We start from the raw sequence: 18,878 nt of genomic DNA, 5'->3' as shown, positions 1-18,878 counted from the left end.
TTGCGACCTTATATTAAATGACTTTACGCAAATGATATGAAATTTTCATGTCAGTATGGAAAGAAACATTGAAACTTCAGGTACACAAAGGTTGAAAATATATATGTACTTACTATTTACATGATGTTATACTAAGATGATAATACAGCGGAGCTCCTTCAGACTGGTTCCCCTCTAAATTGGATCTCTCTTTAAATTGGACATTTCATCCAGTCTGGAATATTCTCAGTAAAGTTGACCCCTGAAAACTGGAAACCCAGTAATTCTGGATCCCAGCAAAATATAGTGTTCAAACTATAGACCATTCAGTAACACAAACAATGGACTGTCGATCTATGTAAGAATTTATGCTTTAATATGCATTGTAAACCAGGAAATAATCAAAGGCCAAATAAACTGAAAAGACATTTTTTAGTTGATTGTATTATTTATTTTGTTGTTTTTTTTTTTGTACTGAAAAGTTTGTTGGAAAAAAGAAATTGGCTGCTTAGTGCAATTTTACAATTTATTTTGACATTATAGCTAATACCTCTGTCAAGATAGCCTTCTTATAGTAAATATAAAGTATTTCTTATGGCTCAAGAGTCAGTAATTGTGTAACATATAATATACTACCGGTACCTTAAAAAAGAGGAACTAGGACATACTGAAATTTATAGTCTGGAAAGAATAGTTGTACTTTAAGGTGCTTAACCCCTTTAAGCTGGAAACCTTTCTAAACTGGACACAAAGCTTGATCCATAGACTGGCTGGTTTAGATTCGGTAACTGGCCAAAGCATCTAGAACAACAAGAAAGAAACACCCCTGATTATCTGGTTAAAAAATTCTCCAAAATTTCAAATTGAATATTATTGGCCACTTTTGTGATGTATTTTACTTTTGTTAACTTGCTGTGTCGCAGTGCTAATAGAAAGAAGTTAACTGACTGCTGTGTGTTACTTGCTGATTCTGAATGCTGTCCAGGGGGTTAAAACTTTAACAGGGAGCAAAAAAAAGTCAAAGTGATAATTAGAAAAGAGAAAATAAGTCTGTTGTTTTCCCAGCATCTTAATGTCAGCAGTTGAGTTTATTATTTAAGCTTTTTAAATTTACTCTGTTGCTCATTTCAGGAAAAATTCTGATATAGGACGTTCAGAGAGTATGAAAGGCAGAGGTGACACGGTAAGATTTTCTTTCAGTTTTCATTTCTCTAGTAAAGATAAATGACATTGTTATTCTTGGTATTTTACTTTTATTAACATTTTTAATATGTCCAACAAAAAGCTGTTGTTCGGATGCATAAGTGGAAGATTTGAGCCGCACTATGAGAAAACCAACATAGTGCATTTGCGACCAGCATGGATCCAGACCAGCCTGCGCATCCGCTGTCAAAGCCTATTGCAATTAGAGAAGCCGTTAGCGAACAGCATGGATCCTGACCAGACTGCGCAGATGCACAGGCTGGTCTGGATCCATGCTGGTTGCAAATGCACTATGTTGGTTTTCTCATGGCATGGCTCATTTCATTTATATTGACAAGCCTTTAGCAGCATTACGTGCAATTTTTAGTACAAATTTGGCATAGCATCGTCAAAGCATTGTTTCGGTTTTCTATTTCTATATTCTATTTATTGATGAAGAATAGTAAGTCACTGAAAGTTCTTGTTGTGTATAAAAAATTAAATCAAGATATTTAATCAGAAGAACTTTTTTGTGGACTGACTAAGATACCATTATTGTTTGCACTGAGTAGCACATTAATTTGAATATAAAATATTGAAACAGTGCTAGCATTTCAAATTATCTTTTTTTTTTATATTCCAGATTACCAGACCAACAAAGCGGTCAAACAGTGATTTAGCAATGGACGAGAACACATTACGTGCTCTCCAGTCGGCAAGTTCATCCACATCTAGTCTGAGGTATAGTCATAAATTGACAAACAAACAGGAATATATTTGTATCATTATGTCGCTTTGTTGCTACGAGGGGTGATTGAAAAGTTTTGCAACCCACCTTCTATTTCTTTAATTAGCAGTCAAATCAACAACTTTAGGATTTCATTCCCTCAAAGTAATCTCCTTTTACCTTCACACAAAGTTTCAAGCGTTTAATCCAATTTTGAAAACATTTTTGATAGTCCTCAATAGGTATACCCTTAAGTCACTGAAAAATTGCTGCCCCTAGGCTGTTTCGAGAGTCATAGCGTCTACCAGCAAGTTCAGATTTCAGTCTCGGGAACAAAAAATAATCGCATGGGGCCAGGTCCGGGGAATAAGCAGGATGGTCTAACACTCGCACCTTCCTTTCTGCCAGGAAATCCTTTACAAGTTGGGCTTTGTGGCTGGAAGCATTTTCATGTAGCAGTGAAATGTTCCGCATACCCTTTCTTGGTCGACGTTTTTGAAAGTAACGATCAAGCTTTGTCAAAACCACTTTTCTATAGAATTTAGCATTGACAGTTCTTCCTTTAGGCACAGGAACTTGGATGACAAGCCCTTTACGGTTGAAGAAAACGCAATATAAAACCTTGCGCACTGTTGCAATTCTCTTGGCAATTACGGGTCTCTTTGAATGTTTTGTTGCCCAATCACGATTTGAACATTTTCGCCGAGGTTCAAAATAATGTACCCATGTTTCGTCACCCGTTACCAATTCAGAGAACGCATTACCTTTACATTTTGAGTACAGCTTCAGTAGTGACTTGGCCTTTTTAACGCGCTCCCGTTTCTGCTGTGGTGTCAGCAAATGAGGGATCCAACGAGCAGAAATCTTTGTAACTTTGAGCTTTTCCTTTAGAACAGAATAAACTCGTTCCGATGATATCCCCGTAAGACGAGCTAGTTATCGCAAAGTTAATCTAGCATCTTTCTCTAAAAGTTGTTTTATTTTTTTGACGTATTTGTCGGTGGTCACAGACTTTGGCCGCCCACTCCTTGGTAAATCTTGCAACTGCTCCAGACCTGATTTAAAATGGGATATCCACCTGGTAACAGTGCTGTAAGACACTTCGTAGTGTCCATATATGTCACAAATTTCAGCAAAAAGATCCCTTGCACTTAAACCCAAATGACTCCTTGCTTTAATATAGGTCCGAATTTCTAGCCATTTACTACTTCTAAATCCAGGCATTTTTAACACAGTGTTTCAATTCGCTCGTTCTCGTAACATGTACAATACACATGAGTGAAATTTTACACATCAATAGATAAATGTTTGAATTACAAATACACGCAAGGTTGGTGCATGTATTGCACGTGGATTTCGAGATTTTACGGCAGTTGCAAAACTTTTCAGTCATCCCTCGTACACATACTGCAGTCAAAAGATTGTCCATATTTATCATTTGTTGTGAAAAATGCATTATTTTGTGAATTTAAAGTACATTTTACGCTTGAAACTTGGTGTAGCAATTACAAGTAAGCAAGTGGAAAAAAAAGGGGGTAGCTGTGGTCTCCCTGTGAAAGAGTCAGCTGCTCTGCAGGTTGTGGGGTCAAGCTTACACAGGGTCAAGGACAGACTACCTCATGAAGTACTTGCTTGTGTGCTATGAAGAGAATTTAAGAGTGATAATAACACTTTCAAGCTAAAGTAAATTGTATACTTTAAATTGAAACAGCTGCATATACAGTCAAACATCGATATCTCTGATCGATGGGATTGGCAAAATTTGATCGAGTTATTGACCGTTTGAGCCATCCAACAATATAGATCATGTAGGGATTTGGCAGTGACCTGATGAGTTGCTCGACCAAATGGTGATGTTTGAATTATCCCAAGTTCAAGCAAACAAAGTTCGACTGTACATAATAAAACAATACAGTAAAAACCTATGACTAAGATGATATTCTGTATACAGTTAATCCTGTCTTAGCAACCAGTGCATTAAGCAGCCACTTGCTCTAAGCAGCCATTCGGCTAACTTGACAAATTGACCCTGTTCATATATCCATCTTATTAATGTCAGCTTGTGTTCAGCAGTCAGATTGTGTTTCTCCCTTTTCCTGGCTGCTAAATACAGGGTTGACTGCAGATCAGTATTGTAAAGCAACACTTGTTTCCAGAAGTATGGAAAGCCCAAGTACGTCGATGGACACACTGACGGCCCAGATACAAGATGATTCCGACTTTGACGTGGAGCCCGAGTTACCATCACTGAAGCAGGTATTGGGGGAGGAAACAGTGAGAAAACTAAAACCTAAGGAGAAGAAAAGACAAGATGTTATAAATGGTATGTTTTACAATATAGAACAAAATGTGTTTGTCCTTGAGTTCACAGTTGTTATTAGATATATAAATATCATGTTAATATATTGATACAAATTTTCTGAAGGGGCCTCTGTGGCTGAGCTGTTAAGGTCACTGACTTCTAATCACATGCCCCTCACCGACGTGGGTTCGAGCCTCACTGAGGGCGTTGAAGTCTTCATGTGTGGAAGCAATCCAGCCATCTTACGGAAGGTCGGTGGTTCTACACGTGGGTGCCTGTGATGAAATGTATGGAGGGGCACCAGGGGTCTTCCTCCACCATGACAGCTGCAGTCACCATATGAAGTATAATTGTATTGATACGACGTTAAACTTAACAGAAACAAAACAGATTTTCTGAAGACAAAGCAGATATATACAACAAGCTATAAGAGGAATTCCTTTTTGCATTAAACAGATGTGTATTGTATATAACATGTGTCTTGAGCTAAACATGTGTAATTTTACAACAAATGTTACTATATTTGCTCTTTTCATTGGCAAATGAGAGTGTGTGATACTTGTCTCAATTTTTGGAGTAATGTTTATGTATATGACAAATTTTATGGAATTGAGTTAGTTTGCAATGATATTAACTTGTACATGGGCAATTTACTGATGTCATGCTCCACGTGTCTTAAAAAAATTAATGTTAAAAGAAAACACATTTTAAACACAACAAAATGAACTATTACATTATAATGTATTTTTTGTTGCAGAGTTGTTTTATACAGAAAAGTGCCATGTACGCAACTTAAAGATATTGGACAAGTTGTTCTACCGACCAATGTTGAAAGAACAGGCAATACCTCAGGATTTCACAAAAAGCCTTTTTCCTAATTTGGAAACCATGATTCGTCTCCATGGTAACCATTTTTCCATTTTTCTACAAGTTAAATGTTGACATATCAAGTCCTTAATGTAAATGCAGAGCTACACATATATAAACAAAATATAAAAAATTGACTTTGTTTTTACTGTGATTTTGTATACAAGTACTAAAAACGAAAAAAAAATGGAGGAAAGTTTTTCTGCATGAATCATTTTACAAAAGTACTTATATTAATGGAATATTGTTACTTTGTGAAGAAACTTTTTTTTTTGTATAATTACAGGTTCTCTGAATGATTCAATGAAAAACCGACGTAAAGAAAAATCTGTGATAAGTAATGTTGGTGATTTATTGTTGCAAAGGGTGAGTGATTAATTCAAAATGTTATTATTTCAATAGATGATGCTTAAGTAAAAGCAATTTGTCACAAATGTTTAATGTAGAAGTCCATTTAATGGTGATGTCATATTGACCATGTTGATGTACTTGAAGTGACCAGGAAGTAGTGCTGCAAGATGAACTTTTCTTACATAAAAAGACCTTTTTAAAATAAAAATGAGCCGTGCCATGAGAAAACCAACATAGTGGGTTTGCGACCAGCATGGATCCAGACCAGCCTGCGCATTTGCGCAGTCTGGTCAGGCTCCATGCTGTTCGCTTTTAAAGCCTATTGGAATTGGAGAAACTGTTAGCGAACAGCATGGATCCTGACCAGACTGCGCGGATGTGCAGGCTGGTCTGGATCCATGCTGGTCGCATACCCACTATGTTGGTTTTCCCATGGCGCGGCTCAAATATTATGTAGCAGAAATGTGTTTGATTAAAATAATTCACTGAGTCGAAGCCCTTATGATGTTCTACTGAGAGAGATATGCCCTCTTTGTCTTATTCTTCAAAAAATATTATACATTCTTAGTGGGAATTTACTGTTATCACATTTCTGTTGCATGTGATGAAATGGTCCTGAATTCATTAAGCATGATAAAAAAAGGTATATTCACGTGGTGCATAAATTATAGAAGTACTTGATTGTGTTTTCTTAGGAATGAATTTGTAATAGAGTTTTTGGTAAATTTTATAATGTATATTTAATGATAAAAGTGCTGTCATCGTAAGTGGAGTGTGCATATGTAGCTGAGAAATTTAAACATTTAAAAAAAAAAATTTCTGCTCGTGTTTTGCAGTTTGACGGTGAAGCGGGGGAAAACTTCCGTAACGGCTGTGCCATATTCTGTCGTAACCAGTCCCATACGTTAGAAAATCTTAAGATTAGAGTTAGAAAAGAACCAAAAATGGCTCAACTTCTGTCGGTAAGTGACTTAACTGACGTGCATATATACCTATGTTTTGCAATAAGAAAAGTTTTCTAGGCTTGATTTCTAAAACTGATAGCATTTTCAGTTTTCTTCTGCATGTCTCTTGGATCAGCAGGGATACAGTAGGTATATTTTGAGCTCACCAGAGTGCTCGAGATGAGCTGTTATAATTCACAGTCTGTCATCTGTCTTTCTACCTCTTCAAACAACATCTCTGGAACCATTGCTACAAAATTGATAAAAACTTTGTCTGGATGCTCATTAGGTGGTCCTCTTCCAAGGTTGTTCAGACAGTTTGACTTTGTTGCACATAAGGGCTGCAGGAGCTAAACATAGAATAATCTTCAAAACCAGTGCATCAATTATTGAATAATTTCAAAGAATGTTCTTTTCTTGACCCTGTACAAAATTTTTCCAGTAATTATGATTTGTCTTAACAGCTGGCTGCCAGGGGGTATAGTCACTTTTTTCCTGTTTGTACATGGCAAAAACAAAAACATGGCTGTCATCACAGCTAAAAATGGAAAAATCTTCAAATGACATCTAAACCGTTGATCCAGTTGAAAAATAATTTTACATGAATGTTTCTTGTGAGACCCTTCCCCAAGAATACTCAGATTTTTCCACTTTGTCAAAGACATGGCCACTAGGGGGCATGGTAAATTTGATTTAGGAAAACCCAACAGATTACTTTTTTAGCTCACCTGTCACAAAGTGACAAGGTGAGCTTTTGTGATCGCGCGGTGTCCGTCGTCCGTCGTCCGTCCGTCAGTCCGTGCGTGCGTGCGTCCGTGCGTCCGTAAACTTTTGCTTGTGACCACTCTAGAGGTCACATTTTTCATGGGATCTTTATGAAAGTTGGTCAGAATGTTTACCTTGATGATATCTAGGTCAAGTTCGAAACTGGGTCACGTGCCATCAAAAACTAGGTCAGTAGGTCTAAAAATAGAAAAACCTTGTGACCTCTCTAGAGGCCATATATTTCAAAAGATCTTCATGAAAATTGGTCAGAATGTTCACCTTGATGATATCTAGGTCAAGTTCGAAACTGGGTCACGTGCCATCAAAAACTAGGTCAGTAGGTCTAAAAATAGAAAAACCTTGTGACCTCTCTAGAGGCCATATATTTCACAAGATCTTCCTGAAAATTGGTCAGAACGTTCACCTTGATGATATCTAGGTCAAGTTCGAAACTGGGTCACATGCCTTCAAAAACTAGGTCAGTAGGTCAAATAATAGAAAAACCTTGTGACCTCTCTAGAGGCCATATTTTTCATGGGATCTGTATGAAAGTTGGTCTGAATGTTCATCTTGATGATATCTAGGTCAAGTTCGAAACTGGGTCACGTGCGGTCAAAAACTAGGTCAGTAGGTCTAAAAATAGAAAAACCTTGTGACCTCTCTAGAGGCCATATATTTCATGAGATCTTCATGAAAATTGGTCAGAATGTTCACCTTGATGATATCTAGGTCAAGTTCAAAAGTGGGTCATGTGCCTTCAAAAACTAGGTCAGTGGGTCAAATAATAGAAAAACCTTGTGACCTCTCTAGAGGCCATATTTTTCATGGGATCTGTATGAAAGTTGGTCTGAATGTTCATCTTGATGATATTTAGGTCAAATTCGAAAGTGGGTCACATGCCATCAAAAACTAGGTCAGTAGGTCAAATAATAGAAAAATCTTGTGACCTCTCTAAAGGCCATATTTTTCATGGGATCTGTATGAAAATTGGTCTGAATGTTCATCTTGATGATATCTAGGTCAGATTCGAAACAGGGTCATGTGCGGTCAAAAACTAGGTCAGTAGGTCTAAAAATAGAAAAACCTTGTGACCTCTCTAGAGGCCATACTTGTGAATGGATCTCCATAAAAATTGGTCAGAATGTTCACCTTGATGACAGCTAGGTCAAGTTTGAAACTGGGTCACGTGCCTTAAAAAACTAGGTCAGTAGGTCAAAAAATAAAAAAACCTTGTGACCTCTCTAGAGGCCATACTTTTCATGGGATCTGAATGAAAGCTGGTCTGAGTGTTCGGCTTGATGATATCTAGGTCAAGTTTGAAACTGGGTCAACTGCGATCAAAAACTAGGTCAGTAGGTCTAAAATTATTAAAATCTTTTGACCTCTCTAGAGGCCATATTTTTCAATGGATCTTCATGAAAATTGGTCAGAATGTTCACCTTGATGATATCTAGGTCAGTTTCGAAACTGGGTCATGTGCGATCAAAAACTAGGCCAGTAGGTATAAAAATAGAAAAACCTTGTGACCTCTCTAGAGGCCATATTTTTCATGTGATCTTCATGAAAATTAGTGAGAATGTTCACCTTGATGATATCTAGGTAAAGTTCAAAACAGGGTCACGTACCTTCGAAAACTAGGTCAATAGGTCAAATAATAGAAAAACCTTGTGACCTCTCTAGAGACCATATTTTTTAATGGACCTTCATAAAATTGGTCAGAATTTTTATCTTGATAATATCTAGGTCAAGTTTAAAACTGGGTCACATGAGCTCAAAAACTAGGTCACTATGTCAAATAATAGATAAAACGACGTCATACTCAAAACTGGGTCATGTGGGAAGAGGTGAGCGATTCAGGACCATCATGGTCCTCTTGTTATGATTTCAGAAACTGCTAACATTTCCATGTTGCAGACGTGCACATTTCCTTCCCTTTTGCATAAATTTTTGTAAGTTTTTAGGAAACTTGTTGATTGTTGCACACTGAAAATCACCTTAGCATCCACTCTTGATAAACAGGCTAGATCTTGTACCATTAGTATTTACTTGCTTGAACTTAGGCACTGTGTTAGGCTATATCTCCTATTGTATTTTATGTATATGTTTGCAGGATGCAGAAAATAATCCACTATGTCAAAGGCTGGCCCTGAAAGATATCATTCCTAAACAGTTTATGAGGCTGACCAAATACCCATTGTTGATAGAAAATCTACTTAAATATACACAAAGTAAGTGATATTGATATAACTTGGTTATACACAAAGTAAGTGATATTGATATAACTTGGATAAACACAAAGTAAGTGATATTGATATAACTTGGTTAAACACAAAGTAAGTGATATTGATATAACTTGGATAAACACAAAGTAAGTGATATTGATATAACTTGGTTAAACACAAAGTAAGTGATATTGATATAACTTGGATAAACACAAAGTAAGTGATATTGATATAACTTGGATAAACACAAAGTAAGTGAAATTTACTTGACTATACACTATTCAAGTGGTGTTGATTGAAGGCCTACTTAAATATACACAAAGTAAGTGATATTGATAAAAAAATCTTCTTAAATACATGATATAAGTTGTATGACTTGAATATCTACTAAAGAAGTACAATGTAAGTGATTTTGACAGAAAACTCTACTTAGATATACAGAAATTTGAACAGATATTGATAGAAAATTAACTTCAATATACACTAAGTAAGAGATATTGATAGAAAATCTACTAACAATCTGTAGATTAGGTAAAATTGGCAATGGATTTATTTTCACTAATATCTGCAAATAATGCCACTTGTGAATTAAAAAAAAAAGCCTATGCAAAAATTTTCTAATCTGCAATATACTCTGTGAAAGTGATGAGAATCTGTACTTATGCACAGAAAGAAAATTGTATTTGTAGAAGGTCTTAAATAACATAGAACTTAGAACACATGTTATAAATGATTTTACAGAAAATTTAATGTTGATTTCAATTATCCTTGTGGGTTGTTTGCTTGTAATATAATTGCTACTTAATTTTAGATATATTAAATTAAAATGAATTAGATGTAGACATTTTAGAATACAGTAAGATCTTTGCGTTGAACTGCTTGAGGTAGGCAGAGATATTGTGTGCTGCTTGCATCAAGTAGGCTTTCCCCCCAGGGGTTAGTGCAGCTTTCTTCACAGGGGCTACAATGCTTTTCAGTGTAGAATGGTATTTGATTTGTTTTGGTATTCGGGGCTTCCATGGCAGAGTGGTTAAACTTGCTGACTTTGAATCACATCCCCTCACCTAAGTAGGTTCTAGCCTTACTCAGGGCATTGAATTCTTCATGTGAGGAAGCCGTCCAGCTGGCTTACAGAAGGTCAGTGGTTTTACCCAGGTGCTTGCCAGTGATGAAATAATGCACGGAGGGGCACCTGGGGTCTTCCTAAACCGTCAGAGCTGGAAAGTCCCCATATGACTTATAATTGTGTCGGTGCGATGTTAAACCCAACAAAAACAAAAAAAAATGTTTTGGTATTGTTTGCTTGCTTCACAGTAGTAAGTTATTTCAATGTTTGCTAATATAGACAGGACTTTTTTTTACAATTTTTGCACCAGTCAGTTGTGATATTAAAATAGTATTAAAACAGTATTAAAACATGCCTTTTCTTTAACCTTTGTAGCCAATACTGAAGAATATTCAAATTTGGAGCGGGCACAGAAGTGCAGTAAACATATCTTAGAATATGTGAACCAGGCAGTGAAAGATTGCGAGAATCATCAGCGACTTATAGATCTCCAGCGTAGAATTGATAAAAAATCTATAGACAACAGTCCAGAAATGGAAGAATTAAGGGTATAAACATTAACTTTGCATACATGTAGATTTAACTAGCAATAAAAAGTGTTATTCTCTGTATGCTTCGATTAGGCCAATAGTGCTTTACAGCTGCTGCTTACAGTTCAATGCAGTTAAAATTCATTTCACCTCATCCATCTTATAAACTTGCTGTGCTCGGCTGTGGGTTCAAACCCTTGCTTGGTGTGTAGGTTTCTTCTTGAGAGGAAGCCTCCCGGCTCACTGAAGGTTGGTGGTTTTACCAAAGTGCCCACTTGTGCCTGAAGAAATTGCCTGAGAGACACCTGGGGTCATCCTGCACCTTGATAATTCTTGAAATATTGCCAAATGACCAAAATTGTCGGTGTGCGACTCTAAATCCAACAAAAACAAACAAAGTCAGTAGTTAACATGATTGTAGCAACTCACACCTACCCATCTAAATTGCAGCCACCATGTATCATGTCATATGTTTGTTACATGAATCTTGTTTTTATAATATCTCTTAAGTGTAGTTTTTCATTGTGATCAGCTCTTATAGTACCTACAAATGCTGATATATATTACGGCCATCGGTGGAAAGCAAGGCCTCATGACTAAAAATTTTCCAAGACTTCTGTTCAGTTTAATTTTTTCACAATTTGAATTTTGAGACTGTCTTGTCTACACATAAGTTAATTCAAGTTAAAGAATAGGTTTATATGCATCAATCCTTTGTACAATGAAAATGATGAAACATTTGGAAATCATTTAAAACTGGTTTTAAGGCTTTTCTTTAACAGAGACTGTTCTCGCATTCAGAATGTTGATAAATGGCCAAGAAACATTGCTAATTATCATGAACTATCAATTTTCATAGTAAGTTTATGTAATATTAATTTCGATTCTTCTTTCTTTTTCAGACATTTGATGCAAGTAAACACAAGTTACTCCATGATGGATCTTTAATTTGGAGTTTGAACAATAGAAAACAAATAGAACTTCATGTTGTGTTACTAGAACGTGCAATGGTTCTCTTACAAAAGCAAGATGAAAGACTAGTTCTAAAGCTTCAAAGCACGCAACTAGTGGCGGGAAAAACTGACTCAAAGAAACACAGTCCATTGTTATGGTTGAATAACGTGCTAGCTAGAAATGATGCGACGGATAAGAAAGCGTTTTTCGTTGTGAATACTTCCAAGGCGGGACCGCAGATTTACAAACTGGTTGCAGGAACTGCAGATGAACAGAAAACGTAAGTGTTGAAACTGAATGTATTCATATAGTAATATAATTGAATTTGGAATTCCCGTTTAACCTCTAGTATAGCAGTCATCTCTGTTTAGCGGCCATTTGCCTTATGTAGCAAATCGGCTTACTTCCCAGTTTGATATTTTGTTCTAATTTTAACTTGGCTTAAGCAGCCAGATTGTGCTGCTACCTCGGCTGGCTGATTAATACAGGTTAGACTGTGCTTGAATTCTTGAAAAAGTCTATGAAAGAAAAATCAGTGAAAATCAATACATTGTAAATAGAAAAGAAGCCAAATTTTGAAATAAACCAGTTGAAAATCACAGTTGAAACTCAGTATCACGAATTCCAAGGGATCGAGGAGTTTTACTTTCAGATAACCAAAATTTGACTTAAAATGATATATTTTGCAGGTGTTTTCTGAACGGGACTTGAAAATGCCTTCAAGATAGCCAGAATTTTGAGATAAGCAAGCTTGAAAATATTGAGTTTCAACTGTATTTACTAAAATTCCACTTCATAGCTAGTGAATTTCTCCTTATAGTCTGTTCATATCTACGGAAGCTGGAAAGTTACCAATGGCCTAAAGTTTTGTTGGTGTCACTTAAAACCCAATTACTTTCAGTAGTATGGCAGAATTTTCGAGTAAGTTATCCATGTTTTGGAACTTGTTTTATTGGTGCATTAGAGAGTCGGCTGAAAAAAAAGTCATTATGCAATACCTTTACGTTACTAATGAAATATTTTGTGATTGACAGTTGGACCAAGTATATCACACAAGCATCTGAAGCCATGAAGAAGAATGAAATCAACCAGAAGAAAAAGCCGCCAGTACCAGAGGAAATACCCAGGGAACGGATGGAACAACCAGGGTAAATATATACATCTACATTCTTCTGATTCTTCATGGGAGGTTCTGGGATGACAACTCGTATTTGTGAGCATAACGTGTAAATATTTACGTTTTGTTGGGGTTTGGGTATATTTAGCTTCTTTTATAAAAGTAACGTAATTTATGCAATAAGTTCTTGCTTGTTTGTTGTACAGGACTGCGAATGGGGACTTGCAGGACATTGAATCAGAAACATTGGTACATCCTGGAGATGTCACGTATAATGATCCGGTTATCAATACAGCTGTACAAGTGATTACACCGCTCGGTATGTATTGTCACGGTAACGTATTTCATAATTTCCAGTAAAACTTACCTCTTATTTAAGCATTGAAGTTTTTTTTCAAAACCAAGTTAGTTTTAATGTCCCATATCTGTAAGAAATGCACCAGTGCTTTGATAAGTATTTCAAAAGGTTTTAGTTTTAAGTATGAATGTACAACACAGTAGTAGTAGTAAAACATCAAAGCGGTACTAAAAGACCAAAAATGGCACTGATTTTAAAAGTACTGATCAGAGGATTTCTTTACCAGTATTTAAAGGAGTAGAGAAAATTGAATGCATCCATAAATGAAAAAAAATAGTATTAGATTTTTACAAAAGTGATTTATGTATTTCTTTAGAGGCTATTTTGTGAGTGTATATCAAACGGGGGACAGGTCAGTTTCAGGGTTAAAGTTGAAAGGTTAGCAGACCATGAGTGTGTGCATGGATTATGTGTCCTTCACCCAGTTTTACTAACTTGACACAACCCATTACCGTACCAACACCCAAATGTTCCGCTGTGTTTGCGTGTCTAAATTAGAATTGATACAATGAAGAAACATGTTGTTATAAACACAACACTTGCATTACACATGCTTGGCTGTTACATAGAGTAGATGAAAATGTTGTTGTTGTAATTTAACAGTTACATAATTTAAATTATATGGGCAAGCTGTTTTAATATGATATATTAATTATAGAGACTATTTGGATGAAAACACTATTAGTGTCCAGTTTTTTTAAATGTTTGCTCAGTCTGAGAAAGGTAGTTTTTAATCGGTAGTTTCATATTTCAATTTTTATTTTATATTGACCTTAACATCATAATGTTGTACTAATGACAGATAGTATCAACCAATCAGCATTGTTCCAGTACTTGCTGCAAATAACTATCAGTGATCTGTAAGCAGGTGCTCTTGCTCCTTTATCTATCTATGGTCTATACCTCAAGTACTTTTTACACACTTCCATGTGTGGTTTGTAAGCTAATGTACTTGTTGCTCACTTCTGTCTGTGGTCTGTAAGCTCATAAGCTTGTTGTTCCCTTCTATCTATGGTCTGTAAGCTCATAAGCTTGTTGTTCCCTTCTATCTATGGTCTGTAAGCTCATAAACTTGTTGTTCCTTTCTATCTATGGTCTGTAAGCTCATAATCTTGTTGTTCCCTTCTATCTATGGTCTGTAAGCTCATAAAATTGTTGTTCCCTTCTATCTATGGTCTGTAAGCTCATAAGCTTGTTGTTTCCTTCTATCTATGGTCTGTAAGCTCATAAACTTGTTGCCCACTTCTATATGTGGTCTGTCTGTAAGCCCATAAGCTTGTTGCTCACTTCTATTTATGGTCTGTAAGCTCATAAACTTGTTGCCCACTTCTGTCTGTGGTCTGTAAGCTCATAAGTTTCTTGCTCACTTCTATCTGTGGTCTGTAAGCTCATAAACTTGTTGCCATTTCTAAGCTCATGTACTTGTTATACATTTCTGTCTGTGTTTTATAAGCTCTTTGACTAGCTGCATATATCTGTTGGTGGTCAGCAAGCTCATATTTTTGTTGCACACTTCTCTCTATGGCCTGCAAGCTCATAAACGTGTTACTTATTTCCATGTATAGGTTGTAAGTTTAGTACTTGCTGCTATATCTATCTATGGTATGTAAGCTCATGTTTATGTTACACATTTCTGTCTGTTTGTAAGCTCATTTAATTGTTGCAAATTTTTATCTAACTGTAAGCTCATTTATTTGTTAGACAGTTTATCTGTGTTTTTGTAAGCTCTTGCTGCATATATGTATCGGTGGTCTCGTGTACTTTTTGCACACTTCTATCTAATTATCTGTCAGCTCATATACTTGTTGCAATTTTTTGTCAGATTCACTTACCTGTTACCTCATTTACTTGTAACACATTTCTTTCTGTGTTTTGTAAGCTCTTGTACTTTCTGCATATATCTATCGTTGGTCTGCAAGCTCGTATTTGTTGCACACTTCTTTCTAAATGTCTCAAAGCACATGTACCTGTTGCACTCCACTTTTGTCTGTACGCTCATGTGCTTGTTGCATACTTCTGTCTAACTATATTGAAGCTTATGTTGCACATTTCCATCTAACTGTCTGTAAGCTCAAGTTGTACACTTCTATTTAACTGTCTGTAAGGTTGTGTACTTGTTACTTTCTTCTATCTGTTGTCTGTAAGCTCTTGTACTTACTGCATATATTTGTCTGGTCTGTAAGCTCATATACTTGTTGCACACTTTTATCTAACTTTCTTTAAACTCATACACTTGTTGCACACTTCTATCCATGACCTGTAAGCTCATGTACTTGCTGCACACTTTATCTATGGTCTGTAATATCATGTACTTGCTGCACACTTTATCTATGGTCTGTAAGCTCATGTACTTGCTGCACACTTTATCTATGGTCTGTAAGCTCATGTACTTGTTGTGCGCTTTATCTATGGTCTGTAAGCTCTTGTACTTGCTGCACACTTTATCTATGGTATGTAAGCTCATGTACTTGTTGCACACTTTATCTATGGTATGTAAGCTCATGTACTTGTTGCACACTTTATCTATGGTATGTAAGCTCATGTACTTGTTGCACACTTTATCTATGGTCTGTAAGCTCGTGCACTTGCTGCACACTTTTTCTATAGTCTGTACACTCATGTACTTGCTGCACACTTTTTCTATGGTCTGTACGATCATGTACTTGTTGCATATTATATCTGTCTATGGTCTTTTTAGCTTTTGTACTTGCCACTTTTATCTGTGGTGCAATATACTTGTATTTATAGCCTGTAAACTCATATGTTTGCTTCCTAGTTCTATGTGTGGTCTGTAAGCTCATGTACTTGTGTACATGCTGTATAAGCTTACCAACTTGTTGCATCTGTCTTGGGTCTGTTAGCTTATGTACTTGCTGCACTGTCCAACCAGTCGGTGCTTACTCTCTAACATAATTTCACTTCTCTATCATTTATACAGTTATACAAGGAGCATTTGAGAAGTAGTGGCAACAGTCCAGTATTTTCACCATTTGCACGTGTACCCTAAAGTGTAGCATATCAATGGAAAGAGTATTGATTTTTCTGTCCAACTGACCAGAAATGGCACTAAAATCTCGTGCAAAAGCACATTTAATTAGCAGTTGAAATACATATTGTATATTATACTGGCTGAAAAAATGGCTGAATCAAGCTGCAATTTTCGTGATGAGCAGAGGGCATATTGTAAGATACACAGACTGCTTGGCATCGGCGCGTCAGAAATTAAAGCTGACTTGGACAAAGTGTACGGGGACAGTGTGCTGCCATACCATACTATTTTCCAATGGGTATCTCTCTTTAAAGAGGGGAGAACCAGCACCAAAAATGAGGCCTGTCCTAGGCGCCCTCTGACTGCTGTGTCTGACAAAGACACTGATGCTGTGAAAATAATAATCGAGAAAAATGCAAGATGCACAGGGGAGCAGATAGGGGAAATGCCGGGCCTTAATTTGTCAGCGGTTTTTCTGATTTTAAAAGAAAGGCTAAACCTGGGTAAGGTTTGTGCATGCTGGATACCGCATTTATTGACCCCTGAACAAAAGAGGGAGAAGAAAGAAAAAGCTTGGCTGTACTTTTTGAGCCTGAAAATAAAGAAAATAATAAAATGTTGGTAGGTGAAAATAAGGAGAGGCCCGTTATTGCTCAACAGAGTAGAAGCGTCAGGCTGGTTTTGTATGCCCTGTTTTCAATGAAATTGTTGCTCGAGTCCCTGTCCCTGAACACAGTAGTGTTACTGGTATATTTTACAAAGAAAACGTCCTCTCTGCTGTGCTCAACCACTACACAGCAAAGGGCCCAAGGAAAAGGGCACGTGGCATCAAGCCGCTTCAATACAACACCCAGCCCTTCGTTCAGCCGTAGTACAGGAATACCTCAAGGAAAATTATGTTGAGGTTTTACAACACCCCCCATGTAGCCCTGATCTCTCCCTTTGTGACTTTCAGTTGATCCCATACATTAAATCATGGTAAAAGGGGCGCTGCTTTGAAATGCGCAGCGCAGTTGTAAGTTGAGGTATGGATAGCCTACCACTGTTGCCACTACTTTTCAAATGCTCCTCCTACAATTAAAATTTTCATCATACAAAGCATTTTTCAATTTATGCCATAATTTATAATGTTCTGCAAATATGTTGTAGAATTAACCCTGAAATGACCTTGGAATTAATCGTCTTTGTGAAGAAATGACACACACAAACAGCTTGCCCACTTCTGAACATTCGAGCTTCAGTGTAATTGATTTGATATTTAAGAAACTGGTTATGTTAGATCTTGATGAATGAAAGTGTCACCGAATGATTATCACACCACTGTTTTCTATGTGCCTACCTTGTTTGAATTGTTGTGCATGCATTGTAAATGCTTGTCACCATGTTTACAGAGAAATTACGGCAGAACGACGAACATTTAGCAGCAGTTCTAGAAGAGAGGCAAGGTCTTATTGCTGAACTACTTAACGTCAGCCCTAATGATATAGCAGATAAAGTTCAGGTAAGACAGTAACTTCATTCATTTGTACGGTCAAGTTTTTGTTAAGGGTTAATCATAAGAATTACTAGACTGAAAAGCTATTTCATCTAGCAAACATTCTCTCCAGCAAGTGACTTCTAAGAGAATATGTGTCCTAGCTTGTTCTCACAATAGAGCATATGATTTTTAATTTCATTTCCCCTAAGTGTGGGAAAATATATTGATTTTGTCTTGTCTGTCTGTCGGTCGGCTTTAAATTTTGTATGGACAATTCTGAAACTACTGGTAGGATTTCAACCAAACTTGGTAGGAAAGCAGTATTTTTGGCTAGATTTGCATATTTTCATTTTGCAGGGGATCACATTTTGGATGAGATATGACCCCTTAAAAGTCATGTATGGATATGTTCAACAAATCAATAGTTTATCCAGACTATTTCTCTTAAACAGCTCTACATCAAATCACTTGCCCCTCATCGATGTGGGTTCGAGCACACTCGGGGCGTTGAATTCTTCATGTGAGGAAGCCATCCAGCTGGCTTATGGAAGGTCTGTGGTTCTATCCAGGTGCCCGCTCATGATGAAATAATGCACGGAGGGGCACATGGGGTCTTCCTCCGCCATCAAAGCTGGAAAATCGCCATATGAACTATAATTGTGTTGGTGCGATGTTAAACTCAACAAAATAAATAAATAAACAAACAGCTCCACAAAATTATATCTTAAACATACTGCTTCGGTCTGCCTTTCCTAGTACACATCTTTATACTATTGGCTAGATACTGCACATCCTTCACCCAGCTGATTAAATGAAGCAGTATATATGGGGAGACATGCTTTTTTTTCGTAAGCAATCTCTAGATAACATATAAAATTACCAAATTATGTTGGAAATATTTTAGAGAGAAAATGATGGCAATTTTGAAGATTAATTAAGATATGGGGTAATCTTACCATATTGATTTGAATTAAGACCTGTGAACTGTGTGGTCAGGGTTGCTTACTTTTAATCCCGTAATCTCAGAACAGTTTGTTAAACTTTGTTA

At 36.6% G+C, this 18,878-nt stretch overlaps 1 protein-coding gene across 21 annotated transcripts in view; it reads left to right on the top strand.

Moving 5' to 3' along the window:
- Window positions 1-18,878, top strand: part of LOC123561834 (rho guanine nucleotide exchange factor 12-like) — a 148,675-nt gene that overhangs the window by 110,754 nt on the left and 19,043 nt on the right. For 18 of the 21 annotated variants that reach the window (XM_053552864.1, XM_053552866.1, XM_053552862.1 and 15 more), the window contains 12 exons: window positions 1,111-1,162; window positions 1,805-1,902; window positions 4,045-4,211; window positions 4,948-5,094; window positions 5,344-5,423; window positions 6,245-6,370; window positions 9,228-9,345; window positions 10,781-10,953; window positions 11,838-12,169; window positions 12,924-13,037; window positions 13,213-13,325; window positions 17,745-17,854. In XM_053552864.1, coding sequence (XP_053408839.1) covers window positions 1,111-1,162; window positions 1,805-1,902; window positions 4,045-4,211; window positions 4,948-5,094; window positions 5,344-5,423; window positions 6,245-6,370; window positions 9,228-9,345; window positions 10,781-10,953; window positions 11,838-12,169; window positions 12,924-13,037; window positions 13,213-13,325; window positions 17,745-17,854 — 1,630 coding nt within the window. The remainder of the gene's footprint in view (window positions 1-1,110; window positions 1,163-1,804; window positions 1,903-4,044; window positions 4,212-4,947; window positions 5,095-5,343; window positions 5,424-6,244; window positions 6,371-9,227; window positions 9,346-10,780; window positions 10,954-11,837; window positions 12,170-12,923; window positions 13,038-13,212; window positions 13,326-17,744; window positions 17,855-18,878) is intronic. The other 3 variants (XM_053552868.1, XM_053552867.1, XM_053552854.1) reach the window with 2 other exon arrangements.

The sequence above is a fragment of the Mercenaria mercenaria genome, chromosome 10, assembly GCF_021730395.1.
Source record: "Mercenaria mercenaria strain notata chromosome 10, MADL_Memer_1, whole genome shotgun sequence".
Taxonomy (NCBI): Eukaryota; Metazoa; Mollusca; class Bivalvia; order Venerida; family Veneridae; genus Mercenaria; species Mercenaria mercenaria.
This window is presented reverse-complemented; position numbering and strand designations above follow the sequence as displayed.